At 39.6% G+C, this 22,298-nt stretch overlaps 1 protein-coding gene, 1 non-coding gene and 1 pseudogene across 8 annotated transcripts in view; all 3 read right to left on the bottom strand.

The window, feature by feature from the left end:
* The window catches only part of ARID4B (AT-rich interaction domain 4B), a 113,452-nt gene extending 91,287 nt beyond the window's left edge, over positions 1-22,165 (bottom strand). For 6 of the 7 annotated variants that reach the window (XR_004955470.1, XR_004955469.1, XM_036235599.1 and 3 more), the window contains exons 1-2: positions 21,752-22,165; positions 21,019-21,073 (exon numbers count right to left, since the gene is read on the bottom strand). Coding sequence is in view for 5 of the 7 variants with exons in the window: in XM_036235599.1 (XP_036091492.1) it covers positions 21,019-21,024 (6 nt within the window). In the remaining 2 variants the exon portion in view is untranslated. The remainder of the gene's footprint in view (positions 1-21,018; positions 21,074-21,751) is intronic. The other variant, XM_016163384.2, reaches the window with a different exon arrangement.
* Positions 10,301-10,419, bottom strand: LOC118613528 (annotated as a pseudogene).
* LOC118613495 lies at positions 17,507-17,611 on the bottom strand. The gene has a single exon (XR_004955502.1). It is a non-coding gene; the product is annotated as a U6 spliceosomal RNA (small nuclear RNA).
* Positions 22,166-22,298: the final 133 nt, after the last annotated feature.

Here is a 22,298-nt window from a genome sequence, read left to right on the forward strand (position 1 = left end):
TATTCATCACAGGTACAAGTCTGTAGATCTGTCTAAATCTACAATTTAATTCAAAGTGCTAATGAGTTATGACCTTGGAAAAATATTCAATATGTTCCTCACTTTAAATAGCAAATTAACTCAAAGTTCGGAAGCTATAAAATATTAATAATTTTTAACCATAAAAAAACTCTGCATGGCAAAAAAATCCAAAATATACCTACATAAAGCAAGCAAATCCAAATGACAAACCTTAAAAAAATTATTTGTAATCCATACCACTCAGAACTAATCTCCCATATATAAAAACACACCTGGCATTAACATTTTAAAGAGAGTAACCATTCAACAGAAAAAATGGACATATTAAAGAGTTAGTTGCCATAGGCATTCAAGTGGCTCTTAAACATATGAAACGGCCTTTGAACTCATTCATGAGAAATGCAAATAAAAATGACTCCAAGATACCATTTTCACAATCAGACTGGCAAAAAATTCAGAAGTCTGGTAACAGACTGGCTGGTTAGGTTTGGAAAAAACAAGCAATCATGTTGCTGAGGAGAATGAAAATCTATATAACCTACATGGGGAAAAACTGGCAATAATTATCAAAATCAACAATGCATATACCCTTCCAGCAGTAATCCTACTTTGGGGAATTTACGCTACAGATACTCTTGCACCTGTACAAAGTTACAGCTCAGAACTGCTGCAAGAGCCGCAGGTCAACAACCCAAACTCCCACAAGTAAGGGAGGGTTAGAGAGCTACATCGCAGCCTGACTGGTACCGCTGCAGAAACGCAAGACCTGGGGTGCCTGGGGCAGAAGATGGGGGGAAGAACTGACTGCAGATGGGCTGGAGGGAACTTTTTGGGGGTGTCAAAAAATGGCCTAAAACTGGATTGTGGTGATAGAGGCATAACCCAATACATTTATTCAAAAGTTGATTTTCACATTTCTAATGACTTAAGTAACAACAGAACGATGTACCAGACACAACGGTCCTATCTGCACAGAAAGACGGGAAACAAACGTGGAGGGAAGAGTGGGATGAACGGTGTTTATGTTCCTTTATACTTTTTTTTTTAACTTTTCAGCCATGTAAATACTTTAACTATTCAAAATATTAAGTTAAAAAAGATATTTGGACTTCAACGATATTGCTATATCCTCTAATATAAGGTGACTGCTTCTGTGGCTCACTGTATATCTGATGTCACTTTGCAGCCATCCGGATTGTCTGCTTTTAAGAACCCTTTGCATATGCCTCCAGAAACCTCGCATCCTCAATTTTCTGGGAACAATGCCAGCTCCAAATATTTAATTTCAATGTTATTGGTTTATGTATCAATAAAGGCTCTTGGAAATTCCAGATTTTCCAGGTTATATCTATAGTGACACCTGGAAGAAACACCAAAAAAAAAAAAATATTTTTTTTAACGCACATGACCCCGTTTCAGGGTGGGTAAGCAGAGTCATCCACAATAGACATAAAACTTGAAGTTTTGACTTTTTAAATTTTTACTGGGCAAGATAAGTTTACACATCTATTTATCTGTAGGTAACAGTAACAGAACAGGCACAAAGTAGACCCCAAAGTCTCTGCTGGGCAGAAAAACAGGAATAAACCTGCTGGAAACGTACAGGGGAGAAAAGCGGACGGAGAAACTGAACAGTCAGGCAGAACGCTCTAAGGGAAGGTTGTGAACGCAGACGAATACCAAGCTCCTCTAAGACCCCAAATGCACTCCCCTCCATATAGACATATACCCCTCCCCAAAACCTATGAGGCAGCAAATCTAGGATTAACAAGACCAGGGTGCTCCCAGGCTACTGACTGCTCGCCAAGTGCCAGGCATTAAGTTTTAGTGATATTATTCTATTTAATCTCATAAAAACACTGTGACATAGATAGTGTCATCCTTAGTCCATCTAAATGTCGTAACTAAGAATGAGCATCACAATTAAATGTCAGAGTCAAGGTCAAAAATATATACGCTACCAGAGGATTTCCACTTTCCTCCCTCAGTCTTTTCTACATTTGAATTACTGATCGCTAATACAAATTTTTAGAAGTGGAAATTTTTTATAATTAAGCAGTGCATCCTAATAAAAAAACAAATATCGTAACTGCACAAAGTAGACACTAAACATTCTCTATACTCTCACCCCCTAGAGAATCACTATTAACAACTTGCTGCAGGTCCTTCCCGACCTTTTCGAGGAAGCATAGACGATTAATGAGCCCATCGCAATAAAGCAATAAAGCAGGGGAAAAAAACACAAAAACATCTAGATACCAATCTATATCCCTTAACTGTATTGAACCAGTAAGAATTGATTTTTTTTTAATGTGCCAATTCAGTAATCTGTCAGGTAGAACATCTTACTTATCTAGATAGTACAAATGTAAGCAAAGGCAAACCATGTCCCAAATCGAGGGAAGTTACCTTCAAGTTTTACCACAAAGAATATTCTAAAAAGCGCAAATACCGAAAGAAGAAAAAGAGTAAGAATGAGAGGAAGATAGGACCAAATAAAATCGAGCAAACCAACACAGCTGTATAGCCAGTCTGCTACCTCGTCCCTACTCAAGAGCTGACTTTAACACCTATTTCCACGGTATCGAGGGCATTACACAAAACTATCCATGTAACAGACTCCTAGCAAACAGTTTCTTCTTTCTCCTCTACTAGAAAAGTCCCCTACGCTGGCAAATTTGCATGATATAATCTAGACGTTTGACTCTAAATCATAACTTCAATGTATCAGCCTGAAAAATATCTTTGGATCATTATTAATTGATTGGGGCAGGATTACAGGGAGTATTTATTGTCTGCAGATATCAAATCATAACTTTTAAGTGATTATAGTTCTATCTCCCTTATAATGACATGCAGTATATTCAAAACCCAGTAAAATATTGAAAATTCTAAAAAGAAATAAGAACTATTTACTGCCATCCAGCAACCATCGGGTGACTTGGAAAATTTACGGTGGGCTTTTAAATTTGAACCTTCAAAAACTCATGGAAGCATAAATTAAATTTTAAATAAAGACACATGGCAAAATAATACTTCGTGTCTTTAGTTAGTGATAGAATATAAGGAGAATGATATGTCGACCAGCAGCATCCCTCAACATTATGAAATCATGTAAACATTTTACATAAAAAAATTTTTTCAGGAAAGAACAGAGTAATCCCTAAAAATCAAAAATACACTGAAGTAAATGACTTGTTTATCAAGTTGACAGGATAAGCACATTGGAACAATTATTTCCAGTCACTTTAAAGTAAGTATTCTGTTATATCCCTAGTGGAATATAAACAACAAAAAGATACACAAAGGAATCTTAAATTGTATCAGTTAGTCTTATAAGACCAATATTATATATGTTCTACGAAGTGTATGTTAACATTGTTAGGAACTGAGATTCTTAGCATCAAATTAAAAAATAAAAAAATAATAATTGAAATCAAACCTCTAATTTTTCATAGGAATTAGAAATACCGATATAAGTCATTTACCTTTCCTTTCAAACAAAGAAACAAACAAAACCCACCTCATTTGCTGGGTCTAAAACCTAAAAAAGCCTGGAAGCAGTTCTGAAGCCAGCAGCGGTGAAAACCCCCATGAACCGCCATTTCCCACTTGAGGAAACCGGGCTCCCTGAACAAACATGATGCCAGGTTTGGGGCAGGAAACGTACAAGGTGAACCTGAGGTCTCTGGACCAGAAAACAGGGATGTTATCAAAAACTAAAGGGACCATGTACAAAAGAACACAGAAATTCATTTTAAAGGACTACAACTGGCCGAAGATGAGACAACTGAATAACAAAAACAGCCTCCAGAATGCATTAAAACACACAGAATACATTAAAATCCCTAATACTAAAAAACAAACTAAAACAAAAATGATTTACTGGTCATTTTAGGAGGTTCCTAGGGCACAAACTCATTATTCTAAAAACTGCGACATGAGAGGGGAAATAGTCACTTATCTTTCATTTCTGTATCGCAGAGTCACTAAATATATAGATTTCGACTAATAAATGTGTTATTATAATTAGAAAACCAGTTTGCTGTCCTTATATAATGGATCCGTCCCCAATCATTAGTGGCTGTAAAACCATTGCGTGAATGTTGACAGGAGCTTTACACAAGACAGATAAGATAAGGCTGACAGCACCTGAAGCCACTGACCGGCCTTAGCGACACCAAGTTAAGCCGAAAGAATATACAGAACCTCCCATGAAGTCTGCTCACCAAAAAAGCCTCTAGAACTAATTACCAGTTTATAGCAAATACAGGGGTTAAACAAAACCACAAAGATACAGTGGTCTAGAATGTGGGAAATTCTACAGGTTAAAATTATATGGTTCCTTCATCAAATAAACAACATAAAAAGGGAAGAGACTATAGAATAAGGAACTAGGCTTAAGAGATTTATCTTTTAACTGTAAATGTGAGGGCTTTATTTGATCCTAATATAAACAATTCAACTGAAAAAGACATTCTTGAAACAATCAGAAATTTGAACATGTCCTAACTATAGAATGGCAGTAAGAAATGATTGTTCATATTATTAGCTGTGACAATGGCACTGTGGTTACGCTTTGTAAAAAGATATGGGTTAAAAAAAAATAGGTAAAATGATACCTGGAATTTGCTTTAGAATGCTACATGGCAAGGGGCAGGGGGAGAAGAGGGGGCCGCGGAATGAAACAGGGAAAACGAGAACGGCAAAACGTGGACAACGGCTGAAGCTGGGGGTACGTGCGTGAAGTTTTACTGAACTTCAGTTTTTTAAATTTCCACAATAAAATTTGAAGCTGTATCACTAAGATGTTTGTTACCCTGAAGTACACTTATTTCTAATCCTCTACTTTCAGTCTCTAGAAGTTATCATTGAATTTTCCAAAACATAAAAAAATTTTAGTGTTTCAAATATTTACATTTATCTGACAACTAATTACCACATTACATTAAATGTATATAAAAATTACTACCAGCATTATAAACAGTGACTGTGCCTACTCACTAGACTGGCTAAGTTATTTGTTTGGCAGAATGGTGCTTAGGTAACATAACTGCTCCGTTTCACTTCCATTTTAAGATCTTCATTGTACTTAATTAGGACCCTATATTTGTTTCAACATTTAATCTCAGCTAATACTACAATCAGGACAATTTAAGTGATAACTTAAGGGGCGTGGAGATAGGGAACTAAACCACCCTGTTAAGGTTTGCCATAAAAGCTGGCTCCCATCCACACACACGTGCGCATTTTACTCACTAAATAGTAACTGCAGTCTTGTAAGTTTCTCATTGTACTTTCTACAGCCACCTTAAAGTCTGACCCTAATCCAAGTCCACATACATAAAAAGCTCGTTAGTGTTTTTCTAGGGGATAAACTATGTGTTTTTAAAAAATACCCAAAAGTTTAATATCCTAATGACGACAAACACTGAGGGTTCAGCCTCGTCAAAAATTACCAGCAGATACTAATACATCAAGGAGTTATTTCTCAGAGAAACGCTTCTTGCCTGTCACTATTTCACCCTGCCATGTGAGATGTGAATCCTGGCACTGGTTTACAAGTTGAGCAGGTCTCTGGGTACATGGAAAGGAACACTGGACTATGAGTCAAGGGAGCCAAGCAAGAAGGTTGGGTTCGCCAGAATTTCAATTCATAATTCTTGTCTATCAGTGGTAGCTGCCTAAAGCACCATACTGGAAAGGGTTTTAAAGCTTCATTTAGGACCATCGGAAGAGTCTGGAGTCCCTGACAGTTTTTAAATGTACGATACAAAGAATCTGGGGGTGAAAAAGAATGTAGCTGTACTGGGAATCTTTTCATTGGCCCAGAAGAAATTTAAATATTTAGTCCTGTTCTAAAAAGACCCAAACCAATGGCTGAAACGCTGTCCCGCTCCCCCTCCATCTCACCACTCCAACCTCCTCCGTAAAAGAAACCCAGAAAACCAACTAGGGGGGAAAAACACATCCCTCTGTGTCTTCGCTCTGTCCAGCAACTAACGAGGCCACGATGAGCGGCCGTACGGGAACAGTGGAACGTGGCGGATGTGGCCACTGCACAGAGTGCGGAGGGGCCGCGAAAAATCAATAACTGAACTACCATGTGATCCGGTAATTTTAATTTTATTTTGAACTTAAAAGCTAATATTCAATTTGGTTATTAGAAAACTTTTACTCATTAAGAACAATGTGAATCTCTTTTTTCAACTGTAAATTTTATGAGTATCTCCAATGAAAATTTAGTGTCCAAATTAAAATATGCTATAGGTGTAAAATGCACATCAGATTTCAAAGACATAGTGTGAAAAAAAAAATGTAAAATATCTCACTAATAATTTTATACTGATTACATGTTAAAATGACAATATTTTGAATATTCCACGTTAAACAGATTATTAAAATGAATTTACCTGTTTTAATGCAGCTACTAGAAAACTTAACATGACACGTTGCTTGCATTATATTGCTAATGACCACGCTTCTCTAAACAATCCATCCTAGCAGCACCTGATACCTGCCCATTACGCACCCTTTCTAATACTAACGACAATTAACAGCTGTTGTTCACCAATATTAGACGCTGTGCTAAATGCTTTACATGGATTATCTCATTCAATCCATCCAAAGGAGGAGGAAGGAGGTAGGTTTTATCATTACCCTCATTTCAGGAACTTTAAATTAAGCATGAGAGGCTTAAATCATTCGTCCAAGGTCACAAGTAATAAATAGTAATAAACGGCCAGGATTAGAATTCAATCTGATGAGAAGGTTTGTACTCTGTTGGTAGGAGCGTAAACTGGTAATAGCCACTATGGAAGACAGTATGGAGATTTTTCAAAAAATTAATAGAACTACCATACGATCCAGCAATTCCTCTTCTGGGTATTTAACTTAAGGATATGAAAAAACTAATTCGAAAAGACCTATAGAGCGTTATGACCATTGCAGCATTATTTACAATAGCCAAGACATGGAGACTACCTAAGTGTCCATCAATTGAAGAATGGATAAGGAAGATGTGGTGCATATACACACAACTGAATATTAATCAGCGATGAGGAAAGATAAAATCTTGTCATTTGTGACAACAGGGATGGCTCCTGAAAGCACTGTGCTAAGTGACATAAGTCAGACGGAAAAGGACAAAAACTATGATCTCACTCACATGTGGAACAGAAAACAAAAAGGCAGCAAACTAACCAAACCAAACCAAAGCAAACTCAGATACAGACCACAGCTGGTGATTACCAAGGAGGAAGGGGTGAGGACAGGGGGAGGAGAAACGGATCAAGGGGGCCAAATATGTGGTACCAGGTGAAAACCAGACTTTTGGAGGTGGGCACGTAACAGACTATACAGATAAGAATGATAATGCTGAACACCTGAACTCTGTTATCAACCACTGCCACCTCGATAAAAAATTAAGCTTTTAAAATATTTGTACTCTTAACCACTGAGGCTCTACTATCTACCACCCTAACTTTACATTCCTGAATTTTATACAATTAGAAAACATTGCCCCCAAAACAGATATTTTCCAGTGGGAAAATTTCCATTCAATTCCCTTTTTTATTAAATGCTATGGAGAAAAAAAAAAAAAAAGAACCAGGAAAGAAAAAAAGACGTGAGGCTCCAAGAACAAAGATTAACCAAAACTGTATGAATCCGGCTTCCCGTAATAGGCGCACCGAGCACTCTACAACGCGACGCGCACTGACTGCATTAAGCGCGTCTTCTAAACTACCAGCAGTCGGTGATGTGAGGACAATAGTAAAAGTGTCCCCTCACCCTACAATATCTTAGTTATTATTTTTGGCACTTATAAACCAAACAGTGATAAGTATTTTGCATATATCATTTTATTTAATTCATAACAACAAAGTAAATGTTATTCTCTCTATATTTCACGTGCTGAAAAGGCTCAAAGAAATAAACTGCCTACGGTCCTGAAGCTAGTTAAGAGGCAGAGGAGGACTTAAACCTAAAAATCCTATTGCATTATACTCCTTCTGTATCATCAGGGTGATGACGAGGTGAGTGAGGGTAGCACACCTTGCCTCATCCTCCTCTGTTTCTAATACACCTCTGATGAAGTCTGACAATGAAGAATGGCTCTTGAATTTATCACCTCCATTATAAAGACATACTGATATTTATTTTTTAAAAGTTAGATACCAATTTGTATACAGTACCAAATGTATCACCAAACTGAAATCGTTCACATATAAGAAACATACAATACTTGATATATATAAAACAAACTTGTATAGCATAAATTTACAACTCAGGGTACACAGGACTTGTGAGACTGATTTTATGCTGATGCATTTAGGAATACAAGTGGTCGTCTATTATTTACTGCCTGTCATTTGTGGTTTATAGCTGCACTGTCAGAAACGTGTCATAAGTATAGCGATGGCACAAGGGACAGAAGGGTCTGAATCGGGAGAGATCCTAGTTGGAGAACCCTGTCACGGTACTGGAACGAAATCACTGGTCACAATTTCATCTTTAGAGATATTCTAGCTTAAACCTGATAATTGCAATCTCAAAAGAAACCATTTTTTCCAACCACAGAACTGATAAAATCTCAATTACTTACTTGGAGCAGGTTTGTATTAAGACAGAAATTAGCGGACCTCTCTTTCCATCTCTAACATCTGTAAAACGACTTAGTGAATATTCGCGTACAAATTGTGCTAAATCTATTCTGGAGCTGCACACCCCCAAATTTTAACCTGGCAATACAAACAATAAAGAAGACATCTGTCCGCCCCTAGGATTCTGCTTGGCAGGGGTTTTTCAACAGCCATGTCCACTGCCTGCTCCGTCACTCTGAACCTTGTGTCACAGCACGACAGTTTTGAGAGCTGGAAGACTCTGAGTTAACTAAGTGAAAAGGTGGCTCAAAAGAAAATTAAGAAATGACAATATTAAAAACAGCAATTCTCCAAGTTTACTCTCAAAAAAGAATATCAATATATGAAGAAATCATAAACAACTGCAATTTAAAACTGCAATTACTCAAACTGAATATGTAATTCTCAGGCTCCATATGATTCCTGAAATTAAATCTTTTTACAGCAGTCACTTATTACTTGAAAACTCCTCCCACCCTTCCTCTAGCAACACAGAAAGATGACAGGCTTCTTTTCAACTGGGAGGAAAAAAGATAACACATACAGATAAAAATAATTATATTGGGGGAAAGAAAATGAAATAATAGAATCGAATCCAAATAAGTAAATAGAGAACAGGAAACGTACACCTTAAGGAATGCCACCCAGACTGTGAATACTTTTTTGCTCTAGATAACCTTTTATGTTGTCATCTGACATAATAGTTGGGGTCTAAATCCCCAGGGCCGAAGGCTCTTTGAAAGTCTTCTGGTTTTCTGGGCCACAATATTTTAACTCAAAATTACCCGTGGTGATATTATCTGAGGATTCATTTTCCCCCACTTTAACATATTAACTCTTCAAAGCCTTGTACTGTTTTCCTCTCATTCACAATGTTAATTTTCAAGCACGTAAAGGTTCTCCCAGAAGAAATGAGTCCACTGTTAAATACATTTTCAGATGATTTCTTCTATTTTTTAAAAGAATAGGGGAAATTTACAGAAAACATTTAATACCACGGTGCAAGTAAATGCTAGCTTTACAACTGATTTCTTTCAATAAAGAAAGTAGGTAAAAGGTTTCAAAACACATTCACTATTCCATAAAGTCATCAACAGGTCTCTAAACAGCAACAACTTTATCACCCGCCTAACTAGCAGAGAGGCGGTTGCCGCTTATTGCCGCTTACTGACCGAGACAGATTCTGCCATCAATTTAATGTGCGCCTGTGGGCAAATCTCTCAACATCTTTGCATCTGCTTCTTCAACCATTAAAAAGGAAAAATGCTGCTGATCCACCTCAAAGGGATGTTTTAATAAATAACTAATGATTATGAAACTTTAAGAACATAATGTGCCATTTGAAAACAGTATAACTGTCCTGTTAAAAAAGTTCTTTGGAAACCACATATTCTAACCCTAGCCCTGCCTAAAGTGGTCTGTCCCAAAATCAACATTTCTAGTAAATGTTGCTAAGGATCCCAAGAACAGCATTATCCACTTTAGCACGGGGGCTTCCGCTCACTGACCCTCACAGGGGCTCCCCGTCACTGACCCTCCAAACCTTTTTTTTTTTTTAGGTGACGCAACCACTGGTTGACCTCACAGACTGCAAGGACCTTGTCAGTTTACAATCCCTTATTTTTTTAAATTTTTTACACCTACAGCACCTGGTCTTCCTAGGTGGTCTCCCATCCGGGTACTAACCAGGCCCGACCCTGCTTAGCTTCCGAGATCAGACAGGATCGGGCTTGTTCAGGGTGGTATGGCCTTTTAATAGCAACCTCATGCAGTTACACTTCATTAATCGTAGCTGTCATAACAATCAATAGGACTATGAGAGGCTACAGTAAATGTTACAGATGACTGGAGTTATTCACCACCTAGTAGTACTAGATAGTCAAATAAATTAATGATACCTGTTGAATACCTACTGAATGCTAAACTCTGCTATAATTGAGGCCTCTACATATCTGCCAAAATGTAAAGCTAAAGAAACATAGTGACTCCTTACGTAAATCAGTTGGTGGTAGAGAGAGTAGCATATTGAATACTAATAAAATCTTGCTAAAGCCATCAAAAAAGAATGCCATAGTACTGACACAGAAGGATGTAAAAAGTATAAATGAACCCATTTTTGCAAAATCAAACATGAAATAAATACTCACACACGAGTTTATATGTGCAAAGAAGAAAGGTGTGCGAGACTGTACCCCAAACTGTTAACCGAAGGTGCCCATAGGAAGTGAGGTTGGGTAAGGTTTTACTAGTCACTGTATACATTTCTGTAATTTTTAATATTTACAACAAACCTATACTGCTTTTAAAATAAACAGAAAACTTCCTTAATTCTGCTAGGAATAGAGCTAGTTTAGAAAACTTTTTCCAAGTTGGGGCAAAGCAACTTTAACTTTTTAAAAAATCGCTTAACTACTTTAAGTGAGGATATATGGATAAAAAACAGAAATGGGTCCTTGGTGAGATATCCTCACCAAGATAAAATTGAAAATATGAAAATCTAAATTTAAAAAATCTCCCAAACAGACATAAGCCAAGCTGCCCCGTTAAAACTCTGGTGAGCAGTGGTGGCTCCTTTGTCTTCAAACCTGTTCGGCGTGCCTCTCACTCCTCTCCAGAGTAAAGACTCTCAGGTTTGGCAGGGCCCCAGCACTCACTCACTCACTCCGCCCACACTGGCTCACCATGCTAGACCAGCCTCAGGTGACTAACTGCCACATCAGAACCGTGATGCGATCAAAAGAAGAAAAAAAATGTGCCTTACATAAATCAGCAAGGCTAGAGGTGGACGCTTACGCAGAAAACAAATACCTCTGGTGGTTCATCTAACCCGTCAACAACCCTCTAGGGTTGGAAGTGAAATGTATTCTCCCTTGAAAGAAACCCATCTGAGCAGACACGCACTGTATTTACCAGAAGCTTCTGTATCAGGAAGGGCTTGGATAAAGGTGTGAAATGGGACAATGAGTTCTTAGAATACAGAAATCTAGTTTTCACCTTCCATTAAACATTCTTTTAAGAATTTCATAAAGACAAAAAGGACAGAAAATTGCAACTTTTCTCCTAAACTTCCAAATCGACTTAAAATTGAGTTAAAAAAAAAGACTAGTCACTGTATCACCCTGAAAGCCTATTTAAACTGACAAAAGTTTACACATTTTCATCACAGATCTACTAATAGCTACAATTTATTGAGAACTTACTATGTAGATCCTATTATTATTAGTCAGTCACCCCCTACAACCCCATGAGATAAGTACTAAAGCCAGACAAGAACACCAGCATTCTTAGAAAAATGCCCACAACTTGATAAAGAGTCCCAATTCAATCCAAAGCAGTCTTAAAGACACCTCATTCTGTTTATAATAGGAGACAAGCTTTTACCAGAACAATACACCCGCCATGTACTCACTGCACAGAACTATGCCAAGCACAATAAAAAGCATTCTAAATGTTATTTTATTTAGTACTTACACAATCTTGTGACTATTAACACCATTTTGAAAAAAAAATTAATGTCTACTTTCAAAAATAAGTGACTTTACCCAAACTTCAACAGCAAAGAACGGAGAGAAACAGTATTGGGAACAAGATCTCTCTTTCTAAGCCATATGCTCTTAATCACTAAGCTACACTGTGTCAAAAGTTTGATAGTGTATAATCTTTATTTATGCTATTAAATTATAAAAAATAAGTGTGATTTTCAATGAAACTTATTAGGTATCAAACTTATTAGGTAACTATGCTCTCATAAGCAATTATCCTGCAAGATTATCAAATTAGGAGATAGCAGTCTGTTACTTATCAAAACCTTGACACAGGACTTTAAATATCCTATAGTTAAGTCACATTGACAAAAATTTATAAGCTAGGCGAAAATGGCTTAAATAAGAAGTCCATGTAAAGTATCCATCTTACTGTCCAAGATATACTGTAATCTGACATATCTTAACAGTATAAAACTATGTGCAGATTTATTATTCTTTTGACTATAGCTAAATTTGTAATTTAAAAATGATACATCCAGTATTTTCTGTAAAATTTTCTTCTTTACAAATCATTATAATGGCCCAGAGAATCAGCCTCTGTACCACCTGACTACCAACACCAATGTTAAGCTGGAAAAACACTCACACCAGGCAGAGTAATGTAGAATTTTATACTTACTTCTAACTGTATCCTAAAGCTAAGTACATCTGGTTATTCAATTAGATATTATCCTTGTTACAGACGACCTTATTAGACAAATAACTGAACGTGGAAAAGGAAAGAGCGAACATACATTAACTTTTTAAATAGTTTCATAAATACCCAGTGTGCTAAAAACTGTACTTCCAGATTTTCAGAGCAACTTTTTAAACTTATCTCATAGAATGTTTCCATAAATCAAAGGATCTTTATAATTGTAACTGAAAACATTCAGATTCTTCTTAGAAATTCAAATAGGCAAACATTTTAAGTTATACAGAAATTCCACATAAATGCTAACATTTCAGAAACAATAAACTCAACTCTTTTCTAATTGTACAGTGATTTAAACAAGGAAAATTTAAAAATAAAATGAGTAGTGACCAGATGGTTGATTACCTGTTCCTTAATGGTAAAGTAGAAAGGAAGCAAACAACTATTTTTATTAAGATGACTGGCAGCAGATCCGTTAACAGACGGTACTACAGAGCACTGTTTCTTACTATTTGTATCATGCGTTCCATCAAGAAGCTGATGGGAAGAGCTACGGTTCCTCTCCCCAAGGAAGTGTACGGCAATGTGAAATTCTGCACATAACTCTGGGATGGGAAGAGATTTATAGCAATCTTGATACCTAGACTTGGACCTTCTGCGTAGAATATGAGCAAGTATTAATTAAGGAATACTGGGAACTGTACTCGGAATAAGACAAGTGTTGTTTTAAAACTTTCCCTCTTTTGCCTCTTTTATTTTGTCCTTTGCTTCTATTTACCAGCCTAAAATAAGACCATCGGTATAGTAAGATGAGCCTGAAGCTTGGTTTCTCTCTCTCTCTGTAGGCTGACGGTAGTAATCTGCCCTTTATTTTCCAGTAAACTGTTCATATACCTTTATAAACTCATTTTTCCTCCCCAAACCTGAATGATGTCTCTAATCATAGTATGAAAATTAACAGATTTCTAGAACCGCGTTATCTTCCCTAGAAAACTTTGTCAGGATTTCCTGTGCTCCTGAAAGCACAGAAATGTAATAATTTCTATAATGCAAGTTCTCTTTTAAAATTAAGTTAAATATGCAGATTAGTAGTTTAAGAGGTAACAAATATACTGTCTTATTTTAACGTAAAGTAATTAAATGAAAATACATTATGTTGGGAGCAAAAGGTCGTTAAAGTTTAAGTTTTGTTCAATGCCCATTCGGTTTAGAGGCCCAGCTGAAAAGAACACTGACATAATTTCCTTAATATTTTCCTTTGTCTTTATATTAAATTGTTATGAGCTAAAAGTGTTGTGCATTTAGATAATCCATGCAAAGTTTTAATAATTCTATTGCAGTTTATGCCTTATCAAAATTCACACCTACAATGTGCAACATTTAAATATCAAAAGGATTAATGTGACTGGTTTCCTCTGCTTCCTGTGGGTGTCGTCTTACACAGAACACTAGCGCATGCTTCTCCTGAGCGCAGAAACATCTGTTCTGTGACACTAAAAGGAAGGCAGCAAGAGTCCTGTTTTGAAACAGTTTGTCGAGAATAAGTTTGCAGCTCTTTTAAAATGTGTCTGTTACTAAAAAATTAATACAGCATGTCTATTTCATTTACAGCCACATTTCACAAAGCAATATACCAGTTAGCACTTTTGACAAATATAAAATATAAATGCTTATTTTCAAAAATCATACAGCCCTAACTTCATCCTAACCCGTTTTCCAGCTACTCAGCCAGAAAATCTTGGTGTCCTTGACTTTCTCCTTCCTCTACCTTCCTTCTGACAGGAATGCCTGCTGGCTCTGCCTTCAAAGACATCTAGAATCTGACCCCTCCTCATCTCCTTCACTGTCTCCGACTTGCTTACTACAGCCTGTTTTTAACACAGCAGTCAGTGATCTTTTAAAAATACAATGACATTTGCTGCTCTGTAATGAGCCTGCATCGCTCCTCTGTTCAAAGCCCCCGGTTGCTCCCTATTTCTATTACTGTTAAAGCCAAAATCCTTGCAAAAGCCTCAAGGTCCGAGGTGACCTGATCTGATGTGCTCTGCCCCCAACCCGCACCCCTTTACTTGTCTGACCCGCCCCCCCTTCCTTACTGTGCTCCAGCCACCCTGGCCTCCTGTGCAGTTTACTGAACCTGTCAAGCTGTTTCTGAGGCCACAGGACTAACTCCCTCACACCCTGTATCACCCTGAAAGCCATTTAAATCGACTTGCCCTGCTCCCCTCTTATTTCCATACTACTTACAGCCTAAGAAACTAGATTATTTGTTTATTCACCCGTCTGTTCATCCCACAGACGCACCTTAGCATGTAAGATCTACAAGACCAGGACTTTCTACCTGTTTTGTTCACTGATATATCCTACCTTAAGTGGTTAGTACAGAGACTAGCATGTAAATGTCCAATAAACATTGAATGAAATTTTTAAATGTCCATTTTCTTGGTGGCCACTTACCACAACGACACAGAACATCTGAAGCTAAACACTCAGCTCTCAACAAGGTTACTACAGGTAGTATTACTATCTTAAAAACAGAAACGGTCCACTAATAGGACCCTAGAAAATTAAAATTACATGTTCATACAAAAGCTTGTATATAAATGTTCATTGAAGCATTATTCATAGGCAAAAAGTAAATAATCCACACATTCAACAACTAATAAATGGATTAACAAAATACGGTATGTCAACAAAACAGACTATTATCCAACAAGAAAAAGGAATGAAATACTGACATATACTACAAAATGAATGAACTTGGAAAATACTATTCTAAGTGAAAAGAGTCAGACACGTGGGGCCACATATTGTATCCTTCCATCAATAGGAAATGTCCAGAATAGGTGGCAAGTCCTCAGAGACAGAAAGGGGATTAGTGATCCCCAGGGGAGGGACCGAGGGAAGGGAGAACAGGAGTGACTGTTAATGGGAACATGGTTTCTTTTGGGAGGATGAAACATTCTAAAGTAAGATAACAGTGACGGATGCACAATCTTGTAAAAATACTTAGTACTGAATTGTACGCTTGAAAAAAAGTGAATTTTATCTCATTTTCTAAAATTCAAAAACAAAGCCAAGTAAAATGGAAAGGATAGCTTGGCTGGATGCTCGCTGCTCACTAATAAGAGAAGGCTAAGGGTTGGGGATACCTGCCTGGCTGTACTCGGTTTTAAGGATCCCGCCCACCCACTAATCACAGCAGGGATTTAAAGGGGGGAGGGGTGTCACCTGTCGGCAGCAGCAAGCAGAAGTGTTCCTTCCTAGAAGTTCTCCCACGTTTTCCATTCAAATCCTGCCATCGTCCCACCTTCAACACGGCCCCTTGGCGTGCCCAGTCCGCCACCTCCCACCAGAACTTGGTGGCCGTTCAAGTCACCCCCCACTCCCACTCTTGCTCCTCGCGGTGCTGTCTACACAGCAGTAACTGTTCTTCCAGAAAACGTCTATCAGATAACTTTACTCTCTCGGTCAAACCCTTCGATGGCTTCCTAACACCCGGATTTGACTCTAAAGCCTTACTATGGCCTACGAGGCCCTACACCGTACTGGCCTCGTGACCTCTCCAGCCTCATCTCCGAGCACTGCAGCCCTACAGGCCTTCTTCCTGTTCCTTAAACATGCCAAGGTCAAACAAGCCAAACGATCCTCCTCAGGGCCTTTGCACTTATATTTTCTGCCTGGGATGCTCTTCCCCCAGATAACTAACTGGCTCGCTGTATCGTTTGTTTCACATGATGCTTCAATGTCATCTCTTTAAACAGGCCCTTCATTGCATCTAATCTAAAGCAACACCCTGTCACGCCAACCTGAATTTACAGGCCAAGTTAGCGAAAACATTTTTCAGTGAAATATGTAGTCATCTAGCACACTTTTAAAAATTACAGTAAGCAAAGTACTGGCAATCGGGACAGAAAACAAGTTGGTATTTTACAAAATTACTTTCATCAAAAAGATGATAAATTTACAGGACAAAATACATTTACCATATCATGATTCTAAATCTCTTAGAAGATTATAGTTAAACATTGACTATGAGGTTAACATTCACACTGGATTAACCACATCTGACTGCTCTTCCTCCCACCTGCTCTCTTAATCTTACATCTTAATAAGCAGATCCACTAGGATGGGGGCCTCCTACAGGTCCTTTAAATACCTAAAACCCTATTCATCCATATTCCAATGACAACTTGCTTCCAGTGACAACAACATCCGTCTCGTGCGCCCAAGAACCTTCCATCTTCCTCGTCCCTGGGGAGAATTCCTAGATCCTGCACTCTACTTCGGAGTTGTCGCGGGTCTACCCCTCGGCTCCACTCCCAGCGCGTTAGTTCAAGCCCGTGCTCACTTCTCACGGGTGTTCTTACCTGGAATCTCCAGACTTTCCATTCAGATCTCCCTTTTGATGTATTCACTACAAAACTACCAAAGTGATCTCTGTATTATAGAAATCCAACATCTTTACCTTCTTAAAAACCTTCGGTGGTTCCATGTGGCTTTTGAGAAAATTTTCAACTCTTTAATTTAACCTCATCTCCAACCAATGTCCTCTTCCCACCCCAAATACATCATGCTTTACGTTAATCAAGCCACAGTGAACTACTTCAGTTTCCAAATACAGCATCCTGGGGGGTTTGGTTTTTGTTTGTCTGATTTTTTAAAAAAATATGGAATGCTTCATGAATTTGCGAGTCATCCTTGCACAGGGACCAGGCTAATCTTCTCTGTATTGGCCTAATTTTAGTGTATGTGCTGCCGAAGCAAACGCGTGCATTTTTTCCCCCAATATTGTTTCCACTCTGTCTGAAACACTCTTTTCTATCCTTCTTTGCCTAGTGAAAGCTTTACCACTCAGCTTAGATGTCCATTCTACCAGAGGACTTTCCCTGGCTTTCTGATTTAGACGCCCTCTTCCGTCCTCCCATAGCACTTATCACAATTATATGTTGCAATCAATACTCTTATAATTCGATATGCACTGTTTTTCTTTCTCCACGAGCTCCTAAGTTGTGAGCTCCTTGAGAACAGTTCTGATAGTTTATTCAGCCTCATTCCACACTGCCTTACACTTGGAAGGGGTCGTTGTTAAATGAATAATTTACTTGAATTGCAATTTTGTTCAAGCAAAATACCAATCATGGGCAGCCTCTCAACTTTCACCACATAAGACGTTAACTTCCAAGAAATAAGCTAAGTTTTTAGTACTACTGATTACTAGTAGATTCCCTGAAAAGGGAGTGTTGGGGAGGGAGAGAGGTTAAAAAAAGGAGGAAGAGAGGAAGGAAAGGAAAGAGGGAGAGAGGGAGCCAGGAGAGAAAGGAGGGAAAGAGGGAAGGAAGGAAGAGGGGAAGAGGGGAAGGAGGGAAGGGGGGAAGAGGGGAAGAGGGGAAGAGGGGAAGGGAGGAAGGGGGGAGGGAAGGGGCAGAGGAGTGAGAACATGCACATAAGCAAAAGGCATTAAAAAAGACATTTGTAATTAACCTGTTATTTGTATGTGATCTAAGCCAACATTTACTGAAAAGAAAATGATACATGGAAAAAGCCCTATCTCCCCAGATTCTAAATACAACCATCTAAGTCACTTATCCCCTAAGATTCTGAACTGTCTAGACTATCCAGTCCATTTTACTGGAAAATTTACAACAATGTAATCAGAGATGTTAATAATATGCGCAATACAGAAGAAAAAAGTTTTATTTAGAAAAAGAGTACGAAATAAATCTGACATAATTAAGTCTTAAAATTATTTAGAAAGTTTAATAATCTGTCATTTCCTGATGTGTTCTCGCTGACATTGAAAGGTCTATCAAAAGTATGAAAAACAAATTTAACACCAACATCACAATCTATGTTAAAGCACAAAATTGCTATTTTATTAGATTTCTCAAAAATGCACCAGGCAAAAATATAAGATACTGTATACTAGTCAGTAAAGCAGCTTTATTTATTTAAATAAATTCTTGAAGTTAGTACTACAGGAAAATTGCTTCTAAAACATATAATACTAAAAGGATATATACATTTTTATTTTGGGATTTAAAACAACCATGAGTATTGCTACTCACTTTTTCAATTATCTTAATACTCTGTCACTCAGTAAAATTTAAAATTTGTTGTGACTAACAGGACAGATGATACAAACTTAAAAGCTTGCTTCAAAGTACAAATACGGTAAGATCAGGTAGATGGCATAAATCTTTCTATAGCTCAGTTGTCATTACAGTATAGAAACTGGCAACATATTTTTAAAAAGAAAATTTAAACTCAATATGATCGACGCTAAATACTTTTTGAACTGTGATTGTGTTCAAGCAAAATACCAATCATGGGCAGCCTCTCAACTTTCAGCTTCCAAGACATTAGCTTCCAAGAAATAAGATAAGGTTTTAGTACTAGTGACTTCTAGAAGATTCCCTAAGAAGACTTACCATACTTACAAAAATAGGAAGTTCTTCTTGCATCAAATCAGAAATTTATTTTAATGACGCTTTCCTTTTAACATCGCCAATGCTTTTTCTGAAGGCAGCAATGATGTAAACACTGAGCATTTAAAATTAGTTGTTCTAAAATGATACCCCAAAATTTGCATTTGCCTAATACTTACTATGAAACTTTTTTAAGGCTAAAGTTTCCAACATACTTTCATTTTTTAAATAGACCAATTGGGGGGAAAAAAGAAAAAGGAAATGAAAGAAAGGAAAGGAAAGGGAAATTTAAATCTAAAAGACCTTCAACTTACATTTCTTTTAACCAGACATTAACAGAGCCCCTAAGATGTCCCTGGCCCTAACTACATTGGGAACTGTGACAGATTACAACATTTATTCTAAACTAAATCCTATATTATCCGGCTGCTGATCTCTTACATATCATTCAACCCAACGCTTTTCTTAAATTCTGGTCCATCACCGAGAAAGATACAAGTTTTTCCTAATAAACTCACTTGTCACTGTTTCATACAGGTCACAGAAGTTCTAGGCAGCATCTGTGACTGACAAAAGGAATTCATTACTGAAATCACTGTTTTTCATTTACATGGAGGTGAGACAGCAATTCAGCAGATATAAACGTTTCAGGTAGTTTATGGCACCTCAAACTCAAGAAAAAAAAAAAAAAGACAGCCATAGCTTTTACTTACTTCCATAAACATAAGCATTACAAATTTTAATTTGGATGTGGTACTATAAAAGCAATATTGATTCTAAAGAAAAGTGAATTTGTTTAAAATTAGTTCAAAGAAACTATCAAAGGTATGTGAATTTCCATTTCCACATACTATCTGTTGCTTTCCTATACTTGTGAACACACTCTACCCTTCTCAAGCACTTCTGAATTTGTGATGGATGAAAAATATCTGCCAGTTTCTAAGTCCCACCAGTTGAATCTAGACATATCGGATATCTAGAGCGCCTTTGAAAACATGACAGCATTCAATCACACACTCTCTAAAGTGGAAAACAGATTGTACTTTTATTGCTATAATTTCTTCCACCAATTAAGCAAAATGTACTTTTTAGACAACATCCTCCACTTAACACGTTTACAGTTTAAGAAGAACCCAGTCATCAGCTTTCCACAATGCAATACAGCATCTAACAATTCACAGACCAAACAAATCAATAAAGAAAAATAAATCACATACTCTTAAGTCTCTGGAAATACAAGGAACCTGCTATCTCTGAGTTTGTAAAGATCATAAAAATTCCTTTAAATCTTTCAAATAAGATTATTTTCGTGCCTAATCAGTCTTCTGCTGAAAATTCACAGTACTGTTAACACAATAAATGAGATTTTCTTTCATCAGTGTAAGCGATAGAAACATAATACAGTTCAGGTTCTAGAGTCAGATTACTTGACCTGCTTTTTTCCGTTTCACCTTTTAAAACACCCCCTCCCCTGCATGCAACTATCCCTCTCATTCCTTGCAAAAAGAGCCTTCCGATTCGGGAGAAGGAGCCTCAGTGAGCTGCGCGGTGCTGCTCCAACTCCACAGCACAGCCCACAAATGCATATCCACACCAGCTGACCCGGTCGTCTCCCGGGGAAGGACTCGGGCACCCAGCCACCAAGCACACCTCCCTCGGTAACGCTCGGAGGCCCCACGACATCGATCCAACCCCCCACTTCCTGAAAACTGCAAGCCCCGAGCTTCGTTTTCTGCAGGCAAGCTCACCTTCATGATGATTCCGGGACCGCGATCCCCTGGAAAACACCAGATTCACCTGCACCTGGAAGGGAAACAAAAGACACCCAGTGAGCGCCACAGGCACCCCCTACACGGGCGGGGGCGGAGGGGCCAAAAACGACGGTCGAGCACGCGAGACGCCGATGCGGGGCTCCCGGTGGCCTCGCCACCCCGCACACCCGCCACTCACACAGCTCGGCAGCTTCGCGTCCCCATTGTCGGGACCCGACGGAGTTTCCCGTCTCTGACAATGACGCCATTTCTGTCAGAGGAGAAACTCACAACAAGCCGGGTCCGGCCGGGCCTCGGCGCACCCCGCGTCCGAGCGGACAGCGGCCTCAGAGGGCCCGCAGGCCGCCGCAGGACCGGCCCGCCGGGGCCGCTGCCCACGTCCCGTTCCGAGACGTGGACCGACAAGCGGAGCGGACCCCGTAGCCAGCCGCGGGGCCCGGGGACGGGGAGGAGAGGGGAGGGCCGGGAGGCGGCACAGCTCCCCCCCCCCGCGCGCCTGCCGGGCCCCCACAGAGGCCGGGCCGAGCCGCGACCACGGCCGCCGGGCTGGGGCTGCCGCGGGCGGCGGGGGCGCCGGGGGCTCCAGGGCCGAGGCCCCGAATTTGGACGCCGGGCGAGCGCACCACAGCGGTCCTCCCCGCTCGTCGCCCGGGCCCGGACTCCCTCAAGGACCCCTGACGAGCCCGCGAAAGCCTCAGAAATGCCCTACCTTCCTGGGAGGCGAGCGCAGACGCCGGCGCGTCCGGAGTCCCCTCCCCGGCTCCCCCCCAAAACCAGCAGGCCCGGGGGAGAGGTAGGGGAGAAGAGCGGCGGGTCCAGCGGCGGCCGAAGCTGAAGCTCCGGCTCCTCCTCCTCCCGCGGCGGCGACTGGTACCTTTGTTTGGCGGCCGCTCGGGTTCCTCGCTGGGGGGGAGGGGGGACGATGAAAAATCCTCCCGGACTGGAGTCCGGGCCCCCGTCGCGCTGCCCTCCAGAGGACGGCGGCCACAGACCCTCTGCGGCTCCCTGCGGGCAAAGATCCAGGCGGTGGCCGTGGCGGCGGCAGGCTAAGCTCGAGAGTCTCCTCCGCTCCAGCACCCGAGCTCCTCACTCCGGACTCGACTGACTGGCAAACATCGCTCCCCCCCCACACCCCGAGTCCCCCACCTTCTCTCCGCTCTCCCCTCCCCTACGCTGTTTCCCCTCCCCTACCTCGTTCCCGGATTAGACGACCTCGGATTGGCTGGGGTTTTTTAGAGCCCGCCTACACCCTGTTC

The sequence above is a fragment of the Rousettus aegyptiacus genome, unplaced genomic scaffold (genome assembly GCF_014176215.1).
Source record: "Rousettus aegyptiacus isolate mRouAeg1 unplaced genomic scaffold, mRouAeg1.p scaffold_m13_p_18, whole genome shotgun sequence".
Taxonomy (NCBI): Eukaryota; Metazoa; Chordata; class Mammalia; order Chiroptera; family Pteropodidae; genus Rousettus; species Rousettus aegyptiacus.